This window comes from Palaemon carinicauda, chromosome 11 (genome assembly GCF_036898095.1).
Source record: "Palaemon carinicauda isolate YSFRI2023 chromosome 11, ASM3689809v2, whole genome shotgun sequence".
NCBI lineage: Eukaryota > Metazoa > Arthropoda > Malacostraca > Decapoda > Palaemonidae > Palaemon > Palaemon carinicauda.
In genome coordinates, this window is record NC_090735.1 from 63,254,127 (window position 1) to 63,268,701 (window position 14,575).

At 47.6% G+C, this 14,575-nt stretch overlaps 1 protein-coding gene across 2 annotated transcripts in view; it reads right to left on the bottom strand.

Moving 5' to 3' along the window:
• LOC137650042 (3-oxo-5-alpha-steroid 4-dehydrogenase 1-like) overlaps positions 1-14,575 on the bottom strand; it is a 147,515-nt gene that overhangs the window by 16,275 nt on the left and 116,665 nt on the right. For both annotated transcript variants that reach the window (XM_068383065.1, XM_068383066.1), the window contains exon 5: positions 9,206-9,356. In XM_068383065.1, the coding sequence (XP_068239166.1) occupies positions 9,206-9,356 (151 nt within the window). The remainder of the gene's footprint in view (positions 1-9,205; positions 9,357-14,575) is intronic.

A 14,575-nucleotide genomic window follows, 5' to 3' on the forward strand; every position in this document is an offset into this window, starting at 1 on the left:
CACTACGCTGAAGGAGTCAAAAGTAGCTCTTCCTTCGTAAGGAGTGCAAAAACCCTTAGGGACGGCCACACCTGTAACACATCTGTACGAGAGAAAGGCTCTGGCGGCTGGAGGTGAAGTCACTCCTCTAGGGGAAGCAATTACCCCAGTACCCCGAGGTTGCCAAGGAGTTATCTGGCCTGCACTCCTGCTCTATCACCTCCTGGAGAAAAGCGAGTGAGAGGGAGCTTTAGAAAGAGATTTGGGGGTCCAAATTTCTCCCATTGGGACGCAGACCCCTCCCTACACCCTGCTCGCAGCGATGCCCTGTACAGAGTGTGGGTCGGTATCCCTCGATGACAAAAAGGTACCACACACTACACCCTCAAGCCCAGGACAAGTCCGCATGAGGGTGATCAGAAGCACAAGCACACCTGAAAAGAGAAAGCAAAAAAATTTAAAAAGTCCAATGACAGCCTTTGAAGGAAAGAGAGGAGACAGATTCTCTACAAGTTAAAAGAAAAAAAGTGACATAGCTCACAGCTGTGAGAGTATGTATAGGCACCTTGGTAACCCCCAACCCCCCACGGCCTACCCACTCAAGTGGTTAGGCAGAGTTGCCACCTCGCACTTTTAGTCCAGTTTTGCCGAAAGATAATCTACATAAATAACGAAAGGTTTTTTTGGTATAGGAATAATTCACTACATCCCAGATCAACTTGCAACGCATCTCTCGGTGCCTATCTCAGTCGTAAGTCAACGAATAACTCTATCCCAAAATGCCAAAGCATCACACCAAGAATAAAGTCCAAGGGTATATAAACTTTTCATATTTCTTTAGGCATTTATCCAAGATTTCTTCATAAGTAAACTCAAATAGGTCCCTGTTAAAAAATTACCCCTCTTCAGATGCTACCTCTTAGAGAGTAATGGGGTCCTTTGACTAACCAGACAATAATGCATTGAATTCTTCTTTCTGGTTACGGTTCATTTTCTCTTTGCCTACACATACACTGAATAGTCTGGCCTATTCTTTACATATTCTCTTTTGTCCTCATACACCTAACAACTTCACAAATTCTTAGTAATTTATATTTTTCCTAACATACTTACCGAGAACTACTTTCTTAGGAGGTACCTGGAATCTCCTCTCAACCGACCAGAGTCTTGTGTAGTTTACCCTACTTCCGTTTTCTGTGAGGACTACCCCAGGCGGAGGGATACGTGCCCTGAGGCTAGTCCCGAGCCAGGTCGCGCGTTAGCTTGGGTCTCGACCCTCAGTAAGTTCTTGGATGTTAAAAATTAACTAAGGGTCAGAAAGGCACTCGGGGAAGGAAGGGAGGGCCATTACCCGAAAGTAGTTCTCGGTAAGTATGTTAGGAAAAATACAAATTACCAAGAATTTGTGATTTGTTCCAACACAGAGACTTACCTCGAACTACTTTCTTAGGAGACTTACACTGTAGGAGGTGGGAGTGTCTACCTGACCTAAACCTAACTAAGCAGAACGGCTGTGAACCTAGATGGGAGGATAGGTTCCAAGGGTTGACGAAAAACGAACCGTAGGAAAACTACACAAAGAGCTCACACTAGAGTCTAAGTACTCACCCAGAACAAATTTCTTGATGTTGCGTTCAGTGATGAAACTGTGAATCCATGTCTTGCTCAGTCTCTACTTGGTCAAATCCCCGGGGAAAGAAGAGAAAAGAGAAGACAAGGGAAGGGAAAACAAACCTGTCTTTTCGGTCTTGATAATCGCGATTATACCTGGGGCTTTGGCCGTTAAATCGCTTGGAGCACGAAGATGATTGGCCCTATAGAGAACCCGTCTAGATACTTCCTAGAATATTCCTTGAGGTAATGGGTTATGAACGTAGATTGGTTCAACCAGGTGCCTGCCCTGAGGATCTGCGCTACCGCCATGTTCCTCTCAAAGGCAAGAGAGGTACTTATGCCTCTAATGTCATGTGGTCTGGGCCTACCTGGAAGGGAAAGACCGGCACTACTATAGGCTTTGATGATCACCTGTCGAAGCCAAAAGGAGATGGTATTCTTGGAGATCGGCTTTCTCACTGCCTGTGGAGATGAAGAGGCTCTTGATGCCAGGTCGGAGACTAGCAGTACTCTCCAGATATTTCCTCAAGGCCCTGACTGGACATAACTTCAAATCCTCTGGATTGCCCGACCGAGGAATTGCTGGAACAGTGAATCCTTTGAATCTCGAGTCTCAGACAGCTGGATTTTGTGCTTTAGCCACAAACGTAAAAACGAACTTGAAGGAGACCTCTCGCCAACCTCTTGTGTGCGAGACTTCGTAAGACAAGCCATGGATCTTGCCCACTCTCTTAGCTGAAGCCAAGGTTAATAGGAAGACCGTCTTGAGCGTGAGATTTCTATCTACTATGTCTTTCAGAGGTTCAAAAGGCGGCTCACTCAACATTTTCAGAACCCTAGCTACATCCCATTGTGGCACCCGGGAGGCATGAGGAGGGTAGGTTTGCTCAAAACTCTTGATGAGCATAGAGATGTGCCTAGAGGAACCCAGACCAAAGCCTTTCAAGAGGAAAACTTCGCCTAAGTCCGCACGGACTCCCTTGATGGCCGGAATTGACATGCCCACCACGTCTCTGAGGTGTACGAGGAAATCCGCAATGTCCGGAATCGAGGCTCCTCAGGGCTTGATGTTCCTGGAGGCGCACCATTTCGTGAAAGTGGCCCATTTTGCCTGGTACACCACTGCTGATGAGCGCCTCAGATAACGAGACATTCTTTCCGCTGTTCCTGCCGAATAACCTTTTCTCCTCAGGAGCCGCTGGATAACCTCCTCGCGTGAAGCCGCAGAGATCGAGGATTGTCATGGAACCTTTGGAAGTGCGGTTGCCTTAGGAGATCTGGTCTGTCTGGCAGAGGCCATGGGGGAAGGCACGCTAACTCTCTTAGATCCGCGAACCATTCCCTCTCCGGCCACCAAGGCGCTACCAAAGTCATCCTTAGATTGAGAGCGGTTCTTACCCTGTTGAGCACTTGCCTGATCAGTGTGAAGGGAGGGAAGGCGTATACGTCGAGACTGTCCCACCTGTGTTGAAAGGCGTCTTCCAATGCCGCCTTTGGGTCTGGGACAGGAGAACAGAATACGGGGAGTTGTGCGTTCAGCCTGGTCGCGAAGAGGTCCATCACCGGTGAACCCCACTTTTGGATGATGAGACTTGCTACCTCTGGATGAAGGGACCATTCGGTCACTACCACTTGGCCCATCCTGCTGAGGCCGTCGGCTAGGACATTCCTCTTTCCCGGAATGAATCTTGCTGTTAATACGACTTGTTCCGACTCGGCCCAATCCAGAATCTCCAACGTGAGGTCGCACAACTCCTTCGATTTTAGACCGCCCTGCTTCTTGATGTAGGCTACTACTGTGGCGTTGTCGCACATTAACGTCACTGTGTTTCCTCTTAGAAGACCGACGAACTGAAGGCACGCTTTCTGAACGGCCTTCATCTCCAGGACGTTGATATGCTGCGTCTTTTCCAGCTCCGTCCAAGAACCCCTTGCTGACTCCCCGCGAAGGTGAGCTCCCCATCCTTCCCTGGAGGCGTCCGTGAAGAGGTGCATCTCCGGGGGCTCCGCTGAGAAGGGCATCCCCTTGAGGGTGTTTGCTCGGTGTCTCCACCACTCTAAGGATTGTTTCGCCTCTGGAAGAACAGGAATTATCTTGTATGGTGATCCCACCTGGTTCCAGAGGCCCTTCAGGTTCCATTGGATGGCCCTGAGGTTTATCCTCCCTTGGGGAACCAGCTTCTCCAAAGAAACCAGATGTCCTATCGATCTCTGCCAATCCTTCGCTCTCCTGGGCTGACCTGACAGGAAGGGACGGAGGATCTGGTTCAGGTTGTTCAGCCTTTCCTCCGAGGGGAAGACTCTCACTAGTCGGGAGTCTAGAACCATCCTCACGTACGTCATCCTGGTGGAGGGAGACAGGTGCGACTTCTCCAGGTTGATGGTGATACCCAGAACCTTGCAGAATTGCATTAGCTTCGCGCCTTGCTCCTTCAAAACTGCCTCTGAGGAAGAAAGGAGTAACCAGTCGTCCAGGTAGCGAATCAAACGAATCCCCTGTCTGTGCGCCCAAGCGGAGACAGTCATGAAGATTCTCGTGAAGATTTTGGGCGCTGTCGACAGGCCGAAGCAAAGAGTCTTGAATTGCAAGATCTGGGTATCCCACTTCACCCGAAGGTACTTTCTGCTGGAGGGGTGAATGGGGATCTGGAAATAGGCGTCCTTGAGGTCTATGGAAATCATGAAGTCTCCTTCCCTCAAGGACTCTAGGACCGACTTCGGGATGTCCATCTTGAAGCTGGTCTTGCACACAAACTTGTTGAGGGCTGACAGATCTATGACTGGTCTCCAACCTCCCATCGCTTTCTTCACCAGGAAGAGGCGGCTGTAGAAACCTGGACCCGGTTGTAGCACCGTTTCCCTCGCCTCTTTCGTTAACATAGTGGAGACTACTACTTGTAAGGCCTCCCTCTTCAAGGGGTTCCTGGGGGCTAACCACTCCGCCTGACTTGCTGGGATAAGAGGTGGAGGATCTGCCAAGAACGGAAGCCTGTACCCCTCTTTTAACACTGTTACCGTCCAGGGTTCGGCTCCGTGATTCTTCCATGCTAGCCAAAATCGTCTGAGGCATCCCCCTACCTGAGGTTTGGGCAGGAGTGGGGGGCCTCTCACCCTACCTCCTTCTGGAGGCGCGGCCTGAGCGTCCTCTCCTGGAAGCCGAGTGGGCTTTTCTATGGGAGGCTGGGGTTGTGGAATTGCCCCTGCGGGAGGGCTGCGAAGGGTGAGACCACAGGGAAGCCGGGGCCTCTCTCCTCACCTGGTTAGAGGGGGCTCGAGACGTCGACAGACCATCCGGAGGAGGCCTCCTGTAAGTGGGTCTCCTCATGCTATGAGGTCTGGGAGTGCTCACTTCCTTCCGTTTCATCAGTTTCTCCACTACTTCCTCTGTCTGTTTCAGGGGAAAGAGTCCGTCACCCCACACAGACAGGTTCCTCAAAGTCCTCGCCTCCCTGTCTGGTATGCGACTGGACAATTTATTTAAGACCGTGTCCTTCCCGTCGCAGAACCCAATTGGCTGATAATGCTAGAGACTGAAAGGTTAAGAACTTCAAGGCTCGTCCTCCGGAGCTGATAAGTTCCTTCAGCAGTGCCTGGTTGGACGGCACTGCAGAGTCGGCAGAAGCCTGGATGCCTACTAGTGTCGAGGCCCACCAGTCCAACCAAGAGGCGACGTTGACGAGATCTTTGGACATCTCCTCCATCATTCATGCCTCCGATGGAGAAAAACAGACAGGAGCTAAGGAAGCCCTGTCCTACGAAGTTCCCTGACCCAAAACTTCCAAAGTCTTCCAATTTGCAGGCTCCTTGTGGTTGTCCTTCCATCCAGTAATATTTACTTTGGGACTTCAACCCTGAAGTAACTTGGAGGAGCCCTGTACCTTGGAGCCTTCAGCGTTTCGTGCCACAACCTTGTCTATGTGAGCATGGCCAAGCCTCACATCTCTGGCTAAAGGAAGGGCTAAGGGGTTCTTCTGTTGGACGGGCTCTTCCATTAGTCTATCAAGGCTAGACTGCCAAGCATCCTCGTCCGCAGGCAGTGGTTCCTCGATCCTGTGGTGATGGCGAATCAGACCAATGACCCTCCTATAAGCGGAGTCCTCCGCTGGTGCGGCTCCAGTGTCGCCGTCCGCGCTCTCCGTCCGAGGTTGAGGAACCGTACTGATGGGGGCCTCCGTACCAGTCTGTGGTCTGAGGACGGGCATTGCGGAGGGCGCGGTAACCTCCGTCCTCCGTTTGCCTTTCTTTGAAGGGGGCGAGGCTTCCGTGGGTTTGCCCGACAGAGGAAGCCGTCCCTCAATATCGCTCGGTTGAGCTAAACCAACGAGGCTACCCGTCCGAAAAGGCGGCTCCCTCCACTGGGCGGGAAGGGAGGCCTGGATCGAGGTCTTACGCCAGTCCATGGAGCTCCTTGGGTCTTTGTGATGGTCAATTCTATGGCTGGTGGAGGCCCTTCTAGGAGGACTGTCTCCGGGAAGCCAACCATGCAGTGCTAGGGAGAGAAGTAAAGTCCGAGAGCTTACTGCGGGGAACGAGGACCCATTGTTCCTTCGGCGAACCACTCCTCCTGGCTTTCTTCTTCGGGGACCTTGACAGCTTCCTCCCATACCGTGACCTAGAGCGGGACCTTGAGGGGGAGCGCCGTCTCCTGGATCTGTCCCTCCTCCAACGGTGTCTTCTCCACGCCTCCTCCTCCGACAACAATGATGAGCCTCCCTCCGAGGACCCTGACAACTCTTCGTAACAGCTCCGCGAGACGGGCACGTCCGGTTTCGCTATTTTCTGGGTTCCAGATGTCGAAGGCTGAAGGAAGACGTCGGGAACCGCCGGGAGAGGAGCTGGGAGAGAGATCGGGCGATCAACATCTTGGAACCAGGACCCAAGGCCGTCCTCTCCCCTCAAGGGTGACCTACATGGAGTTCTTGGGGGCCCCCACCTGAGGGGGTCTTCCAACGGCGAATCTTCTTTTCTTGGGGCTCCTTCAGCTGCGGAGGCACCTGAAACATAAATCCATGAAGCTGGCGGAGATACAGGGACATGTTTATTCCACATAGGATCGTCCGAAGAGACGTGCCCCCCATGCACAAGGGCATCGTCTTGCGGACCTTCACTAATTACACTTTCAGGCCCCCCACTTGCCTGTAAAGGATCAGCAACCCCAGAATCCCGAAGACACAACTCCTGGAGAGAACCATTGGTTTCTTCCCCGCAATGGACTTACCTCGTCCCCTACTCTGGGTAGGGGATGAAGAAGGGACCCTGTCAGACTTCTCTCCCGTAGACGTCGCGGGCGAAGAAATGCTGGACTTCCTGGGCGAACGTTTAGAGGACTTCTTCTTCTTCGTCCCAAACCTCACCCATGGCACTTCAGTCCACGACACACACTCCGGACACGTGTCCGAAGGAGAGCAAACTCTACACCTGCACGAAGAGCAAAGGGAGTGCGGGTCCACCTCAGGCTTAGACAAGAACGCACCACACGATTTTCCAGCCTTAGGCCCAGGACAACGGCGATGATGCTCCATAACGCACTAGCACAATACCGCAAGACACAGGAACGCAACGGAAAAGGATAATAAAAGCAAGAGAACACTTTACAAACACAAGGGAAAGCACAAGGGAAACAAGCGAACATGTGAGAGCATTAGGGAAAGTATAGCGGGCCACGCGGGAACCACGTGGGACACACGAGTCGGGGACACAAAGGGTCGCACTAAGACAAGGAGAGCGTCGAGATGGTATCATGACGCGACCAGAGAACTTACTGAGGGTCGAGACCCAAGCTAACATGCGACCTGGCTCGGGACTAGCCTCAGGGCACGTATCCTTCCGCCTGGGGTAGTCCTTAGAGAAAACAGAAGTAGGGTAAACTACACAAAACTCTGGTCGGTTGAGAGGAGATTCCAGGTACCTCCTAAGAAAGTAGTTCGAGGTATGTCTCTGTGTTGGAACTAATTGAGATTACCAAACAATTTTTCTTTACTCAAGGGGTTACTGCACTATCTTTGTTCAGTGGCCACTTTTCTCTAAGTAAGGGTAGAAGAGAGACTTTACATATGGTAAGCAGCTCTTCTAGGAAAAGGATACTCCAAAATCTAGTCTTGGGTAGTGCCATAGCCTCTGTACCATGGTCTTTAATTGTCTTGGGCTAAAGTTCTCTTGCTTAAGGTTACACTCGAGCACACTATTCTTTCTTATTTCTCTTCCACTTGTTATGTTAAAGTTTCTATAGTTTACAAAGGAGATATTTATCTTAATGTTGTTACTGTTATTTAAATATTCTATTTTTCTTTGTTACCTTTCCTCATTGGGCAATATTCCCTGTTGGAGCCCCTGGGCTTATAGCATCCTGCTTTTCCAACTAAGGTTGTAGCTTAGCAAGTAATAATAATAATAATAATAATAATAATAATAATGATAATAATAATAATACATATGTACATGCATACTGTATGCCTCCTCCCAGCCTGACTAAGGACTCAACCTAGTTCAGCTGGTACTGCTAGGGTGCCACAGCTCAACCTACCGCGTTATCCACCACATATGAAGCTTCATAATGCTGGATCCCCTAAAACTGCTACCTCCAGAGTTATCCAAGGTGACCGGAGGAAGCAGCAGAGCCTACCAGAACTGTGCCACAATCGCTCGCCATTCATTCCTATTTCTAGCACGTTCTCTTGCCTCTCTCACATCTATCCCCCTATCACCCAGAACTTTCTTCACACCATCCATCCACCCAAACCTTGGCCTTCCTCTTGTACTTCTCCCATCAACTCTTGCATTCATCACCTTCTTTACCAGACAGTCATTTTCCACTCTCTCAACATGGCCAAAACACCTCAACACATTCATATCCACTCTAGCTGCTAACTCATTTCTTACACCCATTCTCACCCTCATTACTTCGTTCCTAACTAACTCTACTCGAAATACACCAGCCATACTCCTCGAACACTTCATCTTAAACATATTAAATTTCTGTCTCTCAGTTATTTTCATTCCCCCAAACTACAATCCATACATCACAGTTTGTACAATCACTTTCTCACTCAGAAATCTCTCTACATTTATGCCCAACCCTCTATTCTTTACCACTCCTTTTACAACCCCCAACACTTTGCATTCTTCATTCACTCTAATGAACATCTGCTTACACTCCACTATTTGCTGCAACAACAGACCCCCAAGTACTTGAACTGATCCACCTCTTCAAGTAACTCTCCATTCAACATGACCATCAACATCGCACCACCTTCCCTTCTCGCAATCTCATAACCTTACTCTCACCCACATTAACTCTAAACTTCCTTCTCTCACATACCCTTCCAAATAATAATAACAAAATTTAAATGTGGTTTGATATCAACTGTTATATTTTCTTCGATTTTCATATATATGCAGTCCCAAAAATCAAACTAACTAAAATGCAAAGCTTACTTAAGGCAATGATTTGGTCACAATAGGAACAATTATCTAAATAAATCATAGAACCTTAATAACAGAAAAAAAAACATTACTATCAAAAGCAGAAAATAATTAATACATTACTACAGTATACCTTATAACATAAGTAAAAAACTTTTCAACAATGTAAAACAATACAGCAATTACTTACTCATGATGATCCAAAGCTCTTTTTGATAAAAACAGTGTTGTAAATAATGCATGTGCAATAGCAGGTGGGGCTAAACTAGCAAGGGCATATCCCCACATTTCAATTATTTCGCCAAAGTAGTTAGGACATGTGATCTTATCAAACCAACCTCCTAGAATTGTAAAATTCATATTATCAGACACTGAAAATTATGTCAGTCTACATATATGCAAAGTTTCCTTGATAAAAATTGCCTATATTTTACAAAAACGTGAAAGGAAAATGAAATTATCTCTACATGGTCACCAACATAAGCATCTTTATCAACATTTATACATTAGATGCTTAATTAAAAAATATCTAATAATGGCTAATGACTACTTAATAATTCAAGACCTGGGTTCTGTCCTTACTAAAATAGTAAATAATTAATGCTTTTAAAAACTAACAGCATTGTAATCTTGCTGAACTAAAAAATCATGGCAAAGTACTAAAAATGAAAGGGAATATGATATTATCATTTGAAAGCTAGTGAAAATGGGAAGTTAATTCTATGACCTGTCTTCAAATTAAAAATCCATCTTAATTACTTCTCTTTACAGCCTTACCAAAATCACATGAAATTTTTACCTAATGTAAATATGTTAATCTTAATATTATGTGATCAAATTAGCTAGCTATTAAGGGCAACATTAGCGGGTCCAATTCACACTTCAAAATGACAAATTTAATACAAACCTGGAGTTATTTATGTGGATTATCTTTCAGCGTAGTTGGAAGGTGGCAATCCTGCCAAACTGCTTGAGCAGGTAGGCTGGGGGTGGCTAGGGGGTACCCAGCTGCCTCTATATATACTCTTACAGCAGTGAAAGACTTCACTTTTGATTGCATTCAGGACTTCTGGGGGACAGGTGATGGCAGGCTAATTTATACAAATAACTTCAGGTTTGTATTAGTTAGGGAAAAATATAAATGATCTCCAAATTTGTCATTTGTTCCCATACTAATAAACCTTCCTTTATTTATGTGGATGACTCACTCTTAGGTGGGTGAGGTCCTAGATCTGGCATGGACATTGACCTGGTTTTATTTGGTACAGTGGTCTGCAGAAAACTTTGACACCTAGCTGAAATATACCAAGTGAGTATACTCGCAGGATGTGCAATGCAGTGTAATAGAGGTTGTTAATTTGTTTAACGCCTTTTGAGTTTATATAGAAAAACAAGACGTATCCCATTGCTTCCTCGCAGAAAGCAATGGGGACATGGACCATATAACAATTTTATAACTTATACTAGGCTACACAAGAGAAGTGATAATTACCTGCAGAGGTTGAAGCCAGCTCACAGAGGGACCCATGGTGCTGTACCCCAAGGGCAGGGAAGATGAAGAAAGGAAAGCCAGGCATTCTTCCCAATAATCCTAGTCTTAACCCAGTAACCAATGCCCTAAACCAACTGCTACTTGTCCATCAAGGAGCCTGAGGTATCTGAAACCATTTGTTGAGCAACCACCACGGGACCAATGGTGAATGTATCGAGTCTCCTGTGGGTCACGTCTTTTAAGTATTGGTCTGTGAAGGTGGTCTGTCTCTTCCACACAACCACTTAGAGAACTTGCAACACGGAGAATTATTATTATTATCTCAATGTACTAATTTCCCTGTACATGCCAGGGAAGTACTGATTCCCCTGACATCATGGGTTCTAGGTCGATGAGCCTGAGAAGGATAGGGAGCCAAGGATCTTTCGATTACTTGGCGAATCCAGGAGGAAACAGTGTTCTTGGAGATCCTCCTCTTTACTCTACCTGAACTAACAAACCGAAGTGTTAGTCTGGGCCGTGTTGCTGCAGTGCGTTAAAGATTGTATCTCAAACTCCTCATTGGGCATAGTAACAACTGATCTGGGCCATTGGTTACAGACCGAAGACTCGCAATCTGAAAGGGCCCAAATCTATGGTCCAGAACCCTCGGACTTTGAGTCTTGGCAATAAACTCAGGGACAAAGTGGAGTGTCACTTTCCCCCATCCCCTTGAATGGGCGATGTCATACGAGAGGCCATGAAGTTTGCCGACGCTCTTGGCCGAGGCTAAAGGGAGCAGGAACGCCATCTTCAAAATGAAATTTTGGTCATTTGCGTGGCGTAATGGTTCGTAAAGAGGTCCTTTCCCGGATCTCAAGACGCAAAACATGTTCCAAGGAGGAGGCATAACCTCTGACTAAGGTCAAGGGATCTAATAACTCCGTATGAGTAAAGAAAGCTCCAACGAAGAGGAAATATCATTTCCTTTCAGCTTAAAGGCGAGGCTTAAGGCTGAGCTATAGCCTTTCACCGCCGGTACCAATAGAAGCTTTTCCTCCCGAAGGTATACAGGAAACTCCACTATTACTGGAACAGAGGCATCAAGAGGAGAAATATTCATTCCATGACACCAACCATAGAATACTCTCCATTTTGCCTGGTAGACCGAGCCTGAGCCCTACGCAAGTATTAGGACATTCGATCCGCAACTTGTCGTGAAAAGCCCTTCTGAGAGGAGACGCTGGATAGTCTCCACGCGTGAAGTCGAAGCGACTGCACGGTCTTGTGGAACATGTTTGCGTGTGGTTGTTTGAATAGATCTGGTTGTGGAGGGAGTTCTCGCGGTAGATCTACTAGAAGTTGCAGGAGATCCGGAAACCACTCTGCCTGCTCCCATAGTGGAGCTACAAGGGTCATCATTAGATCTTTGGATGCTCTGGTTTAGTTGAGCAGTCTTCTAATCAGAAAAAAACGGGGGAAAAGGCGTACACGTCGATGTTGTCCCACCATTGTTGGAATGCATCTTCCCACAGAGCCTGAGGGTCCGGGACTGGAGAAACAGTAAAGCGGAAGCTTGCTGTTCAGGATGCTGCGAACAGGTCTACATTCGGGGAACCCCATAAAGTCAACTTTGTAGGCTATCGGACGATTCAAAGACCATTCGGAGCCTGCTATCACGAGTCACTTTGTCCGCGAGCACATTTCTCTTGCCTGGAATGAATTGAGCTGATAGAGACACCGAATGTTCTCCTGACCATCTGAGGATCTTTACTGCAAGATGGCATAGAGGCTGCAAAAAGGTTCCGCCCTATTTGTTTATGTAAGCCACTACTGTGTTGTTATTACTCATCAACAACAGAGTGACTTTCCAGTAACTGTTGGAACTGATGAAGAGCAAGGTAAGCTACTCTCATCTCTAGAAGATTAATGTGCTGGTACCTTTCTGACTCTGACCAAAGGCCAGAGATTGTATGATGAAGCAGGTGAGCTCCCCACCCTTCTTTTGATGCATCTGTAAAAAGCATCAAATCCAGAGGGGGAACGAGAGTATTCTGGCCTTGTCGAAGGATTTCGTCTACCATCCACCAACTCAAATAGGTCACCTGATCCTGAGTTATAGGAACTCGGATGTCCAGTGGATCAGAGTGTTGGTTCCACGCGGACTTCAGGTGCCACTGCAGGGATCTTATCTTGAGGCAGCCATTTGGAACAAAAAAGATGAGAGAAGTTAGATGGCCCTACAGACTCGACTAACGAGTAGCTGGAAGAACTTCTTACCTGAGGAAGGGTGTCGCTACTTCCTTCAGTCTGTGTACTCTTTTCATCTGATGGGAAGACGTTCTCTTGGACGGTGTCTATAATCATACCAAGGTATACCAGTCTCTGTGAAGGTTGCAATAATGACTTCTCATGATTTATCAGAACCCCCAGGTCCTGACAAAACTCAAGAAGTGTGCCCCAGTGACGAAGAAGGGTGGTCTCCGAGTCTGCTAGGATCAGCCAGTTGTCCAGATATCTGAAAGATGGATGCTGTTCTTGTGAACTCAAGATGACACCTGGGTGAACCCTCTAGTGAATCTTAGATATTTCCTTGAAGATGGATGGATTGGGATCTGGAAGTGTGCATCCTTAAGATCCAGTGTACACATGATATCCCTTGGATGAACAGCTTGGATGACCGTGTCTGCCGTCTCCATTCTGAACTGAGTCTGTTAAACATACTTGTTCAGAAGGGAGAGATTGATAACTGGTCTCCAGCCTCCAATCACCCTTTTCACCAGAAAAATTTGAGTGTAGAGGACTGGGGACCCATCTGCAACCTCTTGGAGAGTGCCCTTCTGCAGCATGGTATGGACTTCGGCCATGAGGGCCAGCTCATTTGCGGATTCCTTCGCATAGAAGCATACACGCAATGGATCCCGAGTCAGAGGAGGGAGAGATTGAATGGACGGGATGCGATACCCTAAGGCAATCACTTCAACCATCGAGGGATCTGCTCCATGGAGCTGCCACCTCTACCAGAGATACTGTAGGCTTCCTCCCACAGGTGGTACGTGATGAGGAATGCCATTCCTATTGGGAGTGACCACCTCAGCCACATCCCTTTCCTCCCTTCTTTCCTCTGAAGGACTTGGACCCTTTCTGGCCTTTGGATGGAAAGGGCTGCCTAAACACCTTAGAAGTTCCAAAGGACCTAGAAGTTGACTGGTGAGAAGAGGAAGGTGCTTGCTGAGGCCGTGAAGACTGGGAAGGTCTACCATAGCTCCGCGATATCATGGCCCTATGGAGGAGAAAATCGTTTGACGATTTCCTTCATCCCACAGCAGCCCCCTCTATCTCTTCCAGACCAAAGATAGATGAACCCTCGAGGGTGGAATTCCTCAACCGAGAGACCTCCACTTTCGGCACTTGTTTGTGGAACCTGCCAATGACGACATCCCTTCTTTTGAGAATGGCGTTCGGCCACATGTTGACAACGTGGTGTGATAGAAACTCAAGAGTCCAGGTACCTGACAACAAGAAAGACTCCATATTCTTCTTGACTGATTCCTTTGAAAGATTGTGGGAGCAACCCATGAAGCCTAAGGATCCCAGCTGTAGATCGAGCCATGAAGCAGCCTGCATGGCGTACTTCATGCCTCTCTCTATATTCAGGAGCTCAACTGCCGAGGGGGAGGCCTTCAGAGAGGAGAGGGTCCGAGTAGGTACACCCTTCTTTAGGGACTCTACCGAAGGGTTGAGGGTCATGGTGGAATGTGGTTCCCCTTCGATCTCGAAATACTTTCTTTGCAGAATAAAAGAAAGTGCAAGGGATCAAGATGAGGAACCTACCCTTAAGAAACTATTAAGTTTCAGATATATGGGTGATAGCTTTCTTTTTAGCGGCTGTCAAACCTTCGGACCAGAGCAGATGTGCACTGGACCTGGAAGGCTTCTGGGTCTTGAATATCTCATCAAAAACCATATCCTTCCCTTCCTGTATTAGATGGCCCTAATACAGGCAAGGACCTGACAAAAGGTATGCTCAAACTCTCGTCTCTCCTGTTCGAACTGACCGCCTTTGGAAGATCCTCTTCCTCAGAATCT